Source organism: Corythoichthys intestinalis, chromosome 16, assembly GCF_030265065.1.
Source record: "Corythoichthys intestinalis isolate RoL2023-P3 chromosome 16, ASM3026506v1, whole genome shotgun sequence".
Classification (NCBI taxonomy): Eukaryota; Metazoa; Chordata; class Actinopteri; order Syngnathiformes; family Syngnathidae; genus Corythoichthys; species Corythoichthys intestinalis.
In genome coordinates this window covers 44,346,502-44,358,742 of record NC_080410.1, presented here as the reverse complement: position 1 = coordinate 44,358,742, position 12,241 = coordinate 44,346,502, and the positions used below count along the sequence as shown (strand labels likewise).

At 41.9% G+C, this 12,241-nt stretch overlaps 1 protein-coding gene across 1 annotated transcript in view; it reads left to right on the top strand.

Annotated features, from left to right (window-relative positions):
• Window positions 1–4,531: 4,531 nt before the first annotated feature.
• The window catches only part of srl (sarcalumenin), a 33,668-nt gene continuing 25,958 nt past the window's right edge, over window positions 4,532–12,241 (top strand). Inside the window, exon 1 of the mRNA XM_057860606.1 lies at window positions 4,532–4,872. Within this exon, the coding sequence (XP_057716589.1) occupies window positions 4,809–4,872 (64 nt within the window). The 5' untranslated portion in view covers window positions 4,532–4,808. The remainder of the gene's footprint in view (window positions 4,873–12,241) is intronic.

Below are 12,241 nucleotides of genomic sequence, written 5' to 3'. Positions count from 1 at the left end.
AGTGATTTACAACAAAGCAAATATAGTCAATGATAAGAAAAAGACATGAAAGTACTATACAATAAAATCGAGGGGAATAAAACAATCCATCTTTCTAATTCTTCACTTGAAAAACATTCCACACTATATCATTCCGGCTTGTTTTTTAGCTGTACTATCAGCAAACTCCTCTTTTACACGTGGCTTTTTTTTGTTTTTGTTTTTTAAATCCTGCTGGACAGATAAATCCATCTTGTTGTCGACGTCACCACCCTTTAATAGAAAGAAAAGACTTTGGGAAAATTGTAATCGTTTTTTTATCCCGAGATGTATCAAGAAATGCTTGTTAATGTTATGCTCTTGTTATGTTTCATCAGCACTTACAGTACTATACTGGAGATGAACGCTCCGTATACAGCTTGTCATCTGTCTTCTCTCTTTTTTTTTTTTTCTTTTTATTGATTATTCTTGTTTCTCTGTCCCTTCGTCCGTTGTCATCGAAAAGCGGTTTTGTTTTTTGTAATAGAAGCATTTCGGGGGATCATAGAGGCTCGTGCCTTTGTAAAGAGAAGAATAATAAAGTTTGTACTTTGTTTTTTTAGAGCGTCTGTGCATCTGTCTGTACATCATTTTAAATGGATCAAGTGCTAATCAGTATTTTTAACACATTTACAGTCTAGTGAGTCACTTACAATTAATTTAACATTTTCAGGGATTTTTTTGTGGAAAAATGCACACTCATTAGTAAAAATATGAACTATTTTGAGATTTCTTTTTCCCGAAATGTACATTAGACAGTTCTCAAATAGTTAAAAAGTCAAGTTTACATACAGTGCTGGCCAAAAGTATTGGCACCCCTGCAATTCTGTCAGATAATGGTCAATTTCTCCCAGAAAATGATTGCAATGACAAAAGCTTTGGTAGTAACATCTTCATTTATTTTGCTTGCGATGAAAAAACACAAAAGACAATGGGGAAAAAAATTATCATCATTTAACACAAAACTCCAAAAATGGGCCAGACAAAAGTATTGGCACCCTTTGAAAAATCATGTGATGCTTCTCTAATTTGTGTAATTAACAGCACCTGTTATTTACCTGTGGCACATAACACGTGGTGGCGATAACTAAATCACCCTCGCAGTCAGTTAAAATGGATTAAAGTGGACTCAACCTGTGTCCTCGTGTGTACCACACTGAGCATGGAGAAAAGAAAGACAAAAGAACTGTCTGAGGACTTGACAAGCAAAATTGTGAGGAAGCATGGGCAATCTCAAGGCTACAAGTCCATCTCCAAAGACCTGAATGTTTCTGTGTCTACCGTGCGCAGTGTCATCAATAAGTGTAAAGCCCATGGCACTGTGGCTAACCTCCCTAGATGTGGACGGAAAAGAAAAATTGACGAAAAATTTCAACAAAAGATTGTGGGGATGGTGGATAAAGAACCTCTACTAACATCCAAACAAGTTCAAGTTGTCCTGCTGTCCAAGGGTACAACAGTGTCAACCCGTACTATCCGTCGGCGTCTGAATGAAAAGGTACTCTATGGTAGGATACCTAGGAAGACCCCACTTCTGACCCAGAGACATAAAAAAGCCAGGCTGAAGTTTGCCAAAACATACCTGAGAAAGCCAAAAACGTTTTGAAAGAATGTTCTCTAGTTAGATGAGACAAAAGTAGAGCTTTTTTAGCGTCAACGTAGAGTTTACAGGGGGAAAAAAACAAGGCTAAGGTTCCCTGATGTTTTGGGATTGCTTTGCTTCCTCTGGCACTGGACTGCTTGACTGTGTGCATGGCATTATGAAGTCTGAAGAATACCAATTAATTTTGCAGCATAATCTAGGGCCCAGTATTAGAAAACTGGGTCTCCCTCAGAGGTCATGGGTCTTCCAGCAGGACAATGACCCAAAACACACTAGAAAATGGTTTGAGAGAAAGCACTAGAGACTTCTAAAGTGGCCAGCAATGAATCCAGACCTGAATCCTCCACACCTGTGGAGAGATCTGAAAATGGCAGTTTGGAGAAGACACCCATCAAATCTCAGAAACCTGGAGCAGTTGACCAAAGAAGAATGGTCTAAAATTCCAGCAGAGCATTGTAAGGATCTCATTGATGGATACCGTAAGCGGTTGTTCGCAGTTATGTTGTCTAAAGGTTGTGCTACCAAGTATGAGGTTGAGGGTGCCATTACGTTTACAATTTTTGAAGTTTTGTGTAAAATGATGATGATCAGGGCTGTCAAAATTATCGCGTTAACGGGTGGTAATTAATTTTTTTTAATTAATCATGTTAAAATATTTGACGCAATTAACGTACATGCCCAGCTCAAACAGATTAAAATGACAGCAGTGTCATGTCCACTTGTTACTTGTGTTTTCTGGTGTTTTGTCACCCTCTGCTGGTGCTTGGGTGCGACTGATTTTATGGGTTTCAGCTAGGGCTGTCAAAATTATCACAACGGGCGGTAATTAATATTTTTAATTAATCACGTTAAAATATTTGACGCAATTAACGCACAAGCCCCGCTCAGACAGATTTAAATGACAGTAGAGTGAAATGCCCACTTGTTAATTGTGTTTTATGGAGTTTTGCCACCCTCTGCTGGCGCTTCAGTGCGACTGATTTTATAGGCTTCAGCACCCATGAGCATTGTGTAAGTAATTATTGACATCAACAATGGCGGGCTACTAGTTTATTTTTTGATTGAAAATTTTACAAATTTTATTCAAACAAAAACATTAAGAGGGGTTTTAATATAAAATTTCTATAACTTGTACTAACATTTATCTTTTAAGAACAAGTCTTTCTCTCCATGGATCGCTTTAACAATGTTAATAATGTTAATGCCATCTTGTTGATTTATTGTTATAATAAACAAATACAGTCCTTATGTACCGTATGTTGAATGTATATATCCATCTTGTGTCTTATCTTTTCATTCCAACAATAATTTACAGAAAAATATGGCATATTTTATAGATGGTTTGAATTGCGATTAATTGCGATTAATTACGATTAATTTTTAAGCTGTAATTAACTCGATTAAAAATTTTAATCGTTTGACAGCCCTAGTTTCAGCACAATGAGCATTGTGTAATTATTGACATCAACAATGGCGAGCTACTAGTTTATTTTTTGATTGAAAATTTTACAAATTTTATTAAAACGAAAACATTAAGAAGGGTTTTAAGATAAAATTTCTATAACTTGTAGTAACATTTATCTTTTAAGAACTACAAGTCTTTCTATTCATGGATTGCTTTAACTTAATGTTAATGCCATCTTGATGATTTATTGTTATAATAAACAAATACAGTACTTATGTACAGTATGTTGAATGTATATATCCGTCTAGTTTCTTACCTTTCCATGCCAACAATAATTCACAGAAAAATATGGCATATTTTATAGATGGTTTGAATTGCGATTAATTACTATTAATTTTTAAGCTGTGATTAACTCGGTTAAAAATTTAAATCGTTTGACAGCCCTAATAATTAAAAATGTCCTAATCGATTGGCATCCCAATAGATCGGGTCCGATCACGTCATTTTCAAAGTATGGGAATTGGCAAAAAAATATCAAACATGCCTTTTTTAATATATATATATATATATTTTTTCAATTAAATCGTTTTCTAAATGTATTTATCGTTACAAACAAAATGTCTTACACTCATGTAGAGTCTTTAGTTTTGGCTTAAAGTAGGGCTGTCAAATGTATCACGTCAACAGCGGTAATAACATTAAAATATTTAACGCAATTAACGCATGCGCTGCACGACCCACTCACGCATTGTCGCGTTCAATCTATAATGGCCCCGTATTACGTATACATAGAGCTAAAAAGCAACGTAAAATGAGTAGAGAGAATTTTGGCAGCCTTTGAAGCCTTTTTTTAATTGGCTAATGCCTTACAATCCCTCTCTCGTCGATTAGAAATATCGTAGGAAGCAATGTGGGGAAGAGAGGTAGTAGTTGATCTTTTTCTTAACACCCTATTTTATTTCCCAACACTGAGTATATCAGTTGGTACTATTACGCACAGTCATGGTTGCATTTCCCGTCATGCATTTGGGCAGAGGTTAAATGGCTGCAATATCATTTACGGAAAGCTCATAAAAATCCACTTGATGGCAATATTTAGTCACAATATACAAAGTCACATTTATCCTTTAAGAATTACAAGTCTTTCTATCCGTGGATCCCTCTCACTGAAAGAATGTTAATGATGTAAATGCCATCTTGAGGATTTATTGTCATAATAAACAAATACAGTACTTATGTACTGTATGTTGAATGTATATATTCGTCCGAGTTTTATTGTTGGAATTGAATCGGGAGCACAAAAAAAAAAGCAATCGGATCGGGAAAACATGATCGGAACAACCCTACTAATAACGATTAAATTTTTTTTTTCAGTCTCTTTTCGTGTTTTTTCATTGCAAGCAAAAATAAATGAAGATATTAGTACCACAGCATTTGTAATTGCAATCATTTTCTGGGAGAAATTGTGCATTATCTGACAGAATTGCAGGGGTGCCAATACTTTTGTCCAGCACTGTACACAGGTTTCTTGAAGTCTAGTGTAAATTTCAGTGAGGTCAATTGGTATTAACTCCTAAGTCAACTTTCCACTGTAATAACACTGTAATTACACACATTTCCCAAAGTGATCTCTGGTCAGCTGCCTGTTGGCGATCAGGCACACTCACACAGCTGCTGCCGGTCTCCACGCAAGCCCCACCCCTTTTGCCCTTTAACCTTCCCGCCCCGGGTCTAGGTATATATACTGCGTTCGGGACTGCGAGAGGTCTCCCGGCCGCCACCATGAAGGCTCGCATCGTGTCTGTCTGCTGTTTGCTCACCTTGCTGCTTTTTCACGCCACGGCAGGTAAGAAAGGCCCTTCAGGACCGACAATGTCTTGTCATTTTTCACATTGATTGGCATTGTGTTTCATTTAGAAGCGCTGCTTAACTCAATGACGGAGATAGATGTTCAATCCATTTGGACCTGCGATGGATGGTAGTGAATGATCATTCAATGGCAACCCTCGCGGTCCAAATGGAATAGGCATCGAAGACAGTCGACGGGACTGAAATATTTTGGACGTGTATAAACGTCGATAAAATAGACACCCTTGCCCGTCCTTGGGATGGTGTCAAGCTCCCTCGCAGCCAGCGTGCAGGCCCCTTTTATTCTGGGCGTCTAAGATTGGAGGGCCTACTGAAACCCAACACTCGGTTAACTCCTCCTCACACCCTCGGCTCGTCGGCCTTCAGCTGCCGTCACTCTGCGCGCCCGCGGTCACACTTTATTCCCAGCCGTTGGCCTTGTAGGGACATGCCGTCTACCGGGCGGGAGGGGCCACGCTGAGGTGGCGCGTTCATTACTACTAATCCGTTTGTGTTTTCCGATGCTGGTCGTTATAGCATCTTGTCGAGGAACGGGACAAAAAAGTACTGTAATTTTCGGAATACAGTGGGGCAAATAAGTATTTAGTCAACCACTAATTGTGCAAGTTCTCCCAAATGAAAATATTAGAGAGGCCTGTAATTGTCAACATGGGTAAACCTCAACCATAAGAGACAATGTGGAAAAAAAAATGCAGAAAATCACATTGTTTGATTTTTAAACAATTTATTTGCAAATCATGGTGGAAAACATTTGGTCAATACCAAAAGTTCATCTCAAGACTTTGGTATGTACCTTTTATTGGCAATAACGGAGGCCAAACGTTTTCTGTAACTTCACAAGCTGTTCACACACTGTTGCTGGTATTTTGGCCCATTCCTCCAAGCAGATCTCCTCTAGAGCAGTGATGTTTTGGGGCTGTCGTTGGGCTACACGGACTTTCAACTCCCTCCACAGATTTTCTATGGGGTTGAGATCTGGAGACTGGCTAGGCCACTCCAGGACCTTGAAATGCTTCTTCCGAAGCCACTCCTTTGTTGCCCTGGCTGTGTGTTTGGGATCATTGTCATGCTAAAAGACTCAGCCACGTCTCATCTTCAATGCCCTTGCTAATGGAAGGAGATTTTCACTCAAAATCTCTCGATACATGGCCCCATTCATTGTTTTGAACAGATCAGTCATCCTGGTCACTGTGCAGAAAACCAGCCCCAAAGCATGATGTTTCCACCCCCATGCTTCACAGTGGATATGGTGTTCTTCGGCTGCAATTTAGTATTCTTTCTCGTCCAAACACGAGAACCTGTTTTTCTACCAAAAAGTTCTATTTTCGTTTCATCTGACCATAACACATTCTCCCACTCCTCTTCTGGATCATCCAAATGCTCTCTAGCGGACCGCAGACGGGCCTGGACGTGTACTGGCTTCAGCAGGGGGACGCGTCTGGCAGTGCAGGATTTGAGTCGCTGCCCCCCCCCCCTTGTGGTTCTGGGATTTTTGCTCACCATTCTTGTTATCATTTTGACGCCACGGTGTGAGATTTTGCATGGAGCCCCAGATCGAGGGAGATTATCAGTGCTCTTGTATGTCTTCCATTTTCTAATAATTGCTCCCACAGTTGATTTCTTTACACCAAGCGTTTTACCAATTGCAGATTCAGTCTTCCCAGCCTGGTGCAGGTCTACAATTTTGTCTCTGGTGTCCTTCGACAGCTCTTTGGTCTAAGCCATAGTGGAGTTTGGAGTGTGACTGACCGGAGTTGTGGACAGGTGTCGTTTATACCGATAATGAGTTAAAACGGGCCATTAATACAGGTAACGAGTGGAGCCTCGTTAGAAGTTAGACCTCTTTGACAGCCAGAAATCTTGCTTGTTTGTTGGTGACCAAATACTTATTTTCCACTCTAATTTGGAAATAAATTCTTTAAAAATCAAACAATGTGATTTGGGTTTTTTTTCCACATTCCGTCTCTCATGGTTGAGGTTTACCCATGTTGACAATTACAGGCCTCTCTAATATTTTCAAGTGGGAGAACTTTCACAATTGGTGGTTGACTAAATACTTATTTGCTCCACTGTACGCCTTCAGCACCCAAATTTACCAGTGACTGCATGTACGGGATTTAATTTTGGTCACTAATCACTGATTAAATATTTCAACTACATTCAACTACATTCAATTTACAAAGTGTGCAGATAGACATGTGCCGATAACCGGTTTCAAGGTATATTGTGGTATGAAAATGGCACGGTTTCAATACCGCAAAAATTTTGCGTCATACCGTCCCTACGGTATTAGCTATTTTTGATGTCTCAAAAAAGCAGGGAGAAATCCCTCATTTTCAGCTGCAAGGCTCAACCCTCCCCCACCAGTTTTTGCTCAGTGTCAGTGAGTCAGGTTGTGCTACACAATGGCTGGAAGAGGTGAAACTCCTGAACTTTTTCCCCCATGGAATATAACAATCGCTGATAGGGGAATACTTCGGCAACAGAAAAGTTAGAGACGGCCGTGGCTTAGAGGAGGAGGGTCAACCGACATGTAAAACATGTTTGCGGAGGGTGGCTGCCGAGGAGGCAAGACCTCCAATATGATTTTGCATTTATGCAAATTTAAAGGTTGGCAAACACTGTCATGAACGTTTCCCACCAACTACGAGAGTTAACTCCAGTGTGTTTAGTGTGTCTAGCAGTGGTAAAACGTGTTTTTTTTTCTCTCTGGCAACTGTTTGTTGAGAAAGAGAGTGTGTGTATAATGTAAACATGATACGAGTCATACACACGTGTTTTTATTGGAAAATAATTCAAGTATTTTTGTTCTGATGGTAATAATTTTGAGCTGTGGTTGTTGGGTTAGGCTCACCCATAGACTTCATAATGGTATTGACATGTCCGATCGGTCATGCACTGCTCCTCGCCTTCAAGTAGAGGGGCGTCCACATCAGGAGGAGCTATTTACAAACATACGCATGCGGCGATCTAACTCCGGATTTGTGTTGAAAAAGTACGAAAGCTGTACCGCATACAAACAGGAAAGATTGTCTCAGGAGTGATTTGTTCGAGGATTCAAGGTAGTCATTATATTTTTCGTACCATGCATGCATTTTGAAACGTGAAAAAAATCAAGGGGAGAAATTAGCTGCCACTGCATTGGCATCATAGTTCGCAATATTTAAGTAAAATAAATGCTAACTCCAAGGTTTTTTTTTTTTTTTTTTGCTTTTCACCAAGAATCGAGACGGTTTTACGTCCATATACACTATATGTAAAGAATTCAGGGATTTAACCATTTATTCACAAGAGTTTTCACTGGAAAAGCTTTGTTTACATAAGGCGGCCGAAAGCTACATTCACTAACAGACTAGCATTGTACTTCGACATATTTACGTAAAATACATGCTAACTGCACGTTTTGTTTTTTGCTTTTAACCTAGAATCGAGACTGTTTTACATCCATATTTATAAAGAATTCGGGGATTTAAGCATTTATTCACAGGAATTTTCACTGGAAAACCTCTTTTTAAATAAGGCGGCCGCTAGCTACATTCACTAACAGACTAGCATTGTACTTCGCAATATGATATGAAAATGATAGACGTCCAAATGACCTGATATGACCAGGACATGTCCCCCAAATGTCCCAAAATGACCTGATATGACCAGGACATGTCCCCCAAATGACCAGGACATGTCCCCCAAATGACCTGATATGACCAGGACATGCCCCAAATGACCTGATATGACCAGGACATGTCCCCCAAATGACCTGATTTGGACAGAACATGTCCCAAAACGACCTGATATGACCGGGACACGTCCCCAAAATGTCCCCAAATGAACAGAGCACGTCCCCCAAAATGTCGTCAAATGACCTGTTATGACCAGGACATGTCCCCCAAATGACCTGATATGGACAGGACATGTCCCCCAAATGACCTGATATGGACTGAACATGTTCCCAAAATGACCTGATATGACCAGGACATGTCCCCAAAATGTCCCCGATATGACCAGGACATGTCCCCAAATGAATAGGACGTCCCCCAAATGTCCTCAAATGACCTGACATGACCAGGACATGTCCCCCAAATGTCCCAAAATGAACTGATATGACTAGGACATGTCCCCAAATGACCTGTTATGACAAGGACGTGTCAGCGTAATGTCCACAAATCACCAGGAAGTGACCGGATATTGTCTGAGTGAGTGCTTGTCCGAGACTGGTGAATTAATTCTTTTTGCTAGGGGTTGTATGCAGATTCTTGGAGCAACCAGCTTAACACATGTAGGTCATATATACTAGATCAAGAGTATTTAAGTAGGCTTAAAAGTATTCAGGAAACGTGGCTAAAGTATTTGTGTATATCAAAGATTATTGTGACTAAGGTGATTTTTTTTGTTTTTTTGTTTTTTTTTTGGTTTCGGGTTAAATGTAGGAGACAAAAGCTACATCTAAAACAGGGCAATTCAAGCATTACCACCAGTGATGTCATTCAGAACAACTTCATCTCCTTCGCAGCGAGGGTCACACGCTAACTTAGCGTAATGGCGGCCTAAAGACTAACCGTCCCCTCCCAAGGACGGATGGACTAGCCGTATCGTCTGATGTCAGATCAACGCCTCTCCGTGGAAGGGATTTGCCCTTTTGGCGGAGACTTTAGAGAGTCTATAAGGGTTTAGTGTTTGCCAGAAGATGTTTAGATGGAAGCAGAAGAAAGCTCTTTGGATATTTAGTGGGCTTCTCCTCGTCCGAGCGTAGTAAGTCAGGAGTTAAAATAGGAAGCCCCGCTGGATCGCCGCCTCCTGTTCTGGCGTGTTCGCCTTTTGACCCATTGTGGGACTATTTTGGACCTCTGGGGGAGTACCGGCTCCACCAGTGGGGGCCACCTGTCAGTATGTGAGCCCACCGCAACCCATACACGGCCAACTCGCCGTGCCCTAAAAACATTTAGCCCACGTAGGTACCTCATTTTTAACAGGGGACAGATTATGGAAAATTGACTTTTTCATCTTTTGCAATCATAATAAGTTGTAAAATGACAGCCATAGATATTGGTCTAAGTGGGATTTACAAGTGGGGGAACCCTGAAATTTGGTGTTACAGCACAGAAGGGAAAATTATAAACGTATTCTTTGAGGGAACCTCAGACTTAGACTAGTAGGCTCTAATGAACCACAATTATTCTTTTTCTAAAATATGTTATTAAAAACACAAATATTATTGCCATTGATTTAAAATTAATATTTAGTGTCATGTTTTGACCTACAGAGGGCGTACAATGCACGCTGGGGGTGATGACACGGTTGGGTTGGACTGGGGGAATAGCTGTGCTAGCTAGCAAGCGAAGCTAGTATGACGACTGGCATTATTTTGTCACGTTCTGCTGCTGGTCAGATTGTTTTGTTAGGAATGTGAGATGAATTTCAAACATCGTACCTGCATCCAATTACAGCTCATCAGCCATGACTTTAAACCGATCCTAGGCGGCTTGCCGAGGCTGCTAGTTGAATCATTGCCTTGTTTTTTCGTTTGTCTGCCTCTCACCGGTTTTCCCTCTGTATTTTTTTATTGATCCCGACCTACTGTCACGAAACCTTTTTTTGTCTTACTTTTTGCGATCGCGTGTTTTTTGTGTGTTCAATAAACCCTTTTATACAGTCCCTGTTATTGTTGTCTGCACTCGGGTTCAAGGGCATAACCGACGACATGTTCAGCCCCAACCAGTGACGTCACCGCCCAGAGTGCATTTTGCAACAACAATGGCGACCTAGTTAAATTAATTTTTTAAAATTTTATAAAAACGAAAACATTGAGGGGTTTGAATAATTATTATAACTCATATTAACATTTATCTTTTAAGAACTACAAGTCTTTCTGTCCGTTGTTCCCTTTAGAAGAAATACATGCTGGATTAACAGGAAAAACACACATGGCTTCTGCCATGTCCACATGTAGCAGGGCTTTTCAAAAAATGAGTACGTCAGTTTTTAAAAACTCAACCTCGACACTGTGGTGTGAAGTGGGGTGCTGAGGGTGCTGCAGCCACTGGTGTTGGTGAGGGGAAAAAAGTTTCGGTAGCTTCTTTTTTTTGTTGTTAAAAATAAATCAATATGTCTTTGGCTTCACCCGCCTTGCGGGCCTGCGGCGACTGCCACTGCCCTACTCCCGGCGGAGTCATTGGCGGGCCCACCTGGGGGCCATGGGATCTGGGGTGGGGCTTGTTGACACCTGCTGCGGGGAGTGGTCGTGCCTGGGGGCGGTGGGTGGTCGGGGCCCTATGGCTGGTGGTTACGGTAGGCGGGGCCTTGCCTGCGGGAGCCTGCCTTTTAACTCACGTACTCTTCACTTAGCACTGTAAATATCTTTCACTTTTGGCACCTACATGCTCATTCATGTTTTTGGGGAGAGTCGTAACGGGGCCATACAGTCCCGGGCCAGCTCCCCCTTGATTTTAATGCATCATACACCAAGGATGGTTGGGTGGGACAGGTTGGGGTAGGAGTGTGATGTGACAGTTGCCACTCCGCCGCAGGCCCCACCACATACATTACACTCCACGGGAGGCAGGGGGGGCTTCGCCAAGGGGCGGTGAGATGTGCGGCTGGAAAGAACTTCCATGCGTTGGTCCCAATGCCTTCAGCTCTCCTATTTTAATGCATACACTGCACTGCCCTTCCTACACAATCCCATCAGGGTGCTGGGTAATGGCTGCAGGTCGGGGACCTGGGGCAGCCACAGTACTGGGGCCGTAGGTGGGTCCCGCACTTTTTCTCTATGGCACGGCTCACGGGGCTGCCAGTTGCGGAGGTGGGTGGGGGTCGGGCTCTGGTCCCACGCCACCTGGTTGTGGCTTCTCGGCACGTTCCTGCTTCCGCCTTCTCCTCTTTTTTCTGCCCAGGTATCATCCTTGGGCTCCGGCGCGGGTACCTGCCTAAGTGCCGGTGGGTCGGCAGGGTGTCGCCAACTCCGGGTGGGGATCCTGTCCTACCTCGGTGCCGGGATTAGCAATGGGGCGGTGAATGGTTGGTTGCCAACGGGCTCACACTCACAAGGAATTCACACGATTACTGGGTTGATTTGTGTACACTCCCCTCCCAATTACTTATCTTCTAAACTCCCGCAGCTCCTCTTTTTTCCTGTCCTGCCCCGGGCCAAATAAGATTTTTCTTTTTTATCCAAAATGAACATTGTTTTTTAATAGCGATCTTCAATATCGCAGTTCTCGTGAATTTACTGCAGCATTTTGGAGCGCGTCATTGAAGCCTTGCTTTTGATGGACCTGTTTTAAAAGGAGATAAATTCTCTCTGTGTGTTATCCAGTATAACCCCCCACAAACCTGCCAGTTGCTGGTGG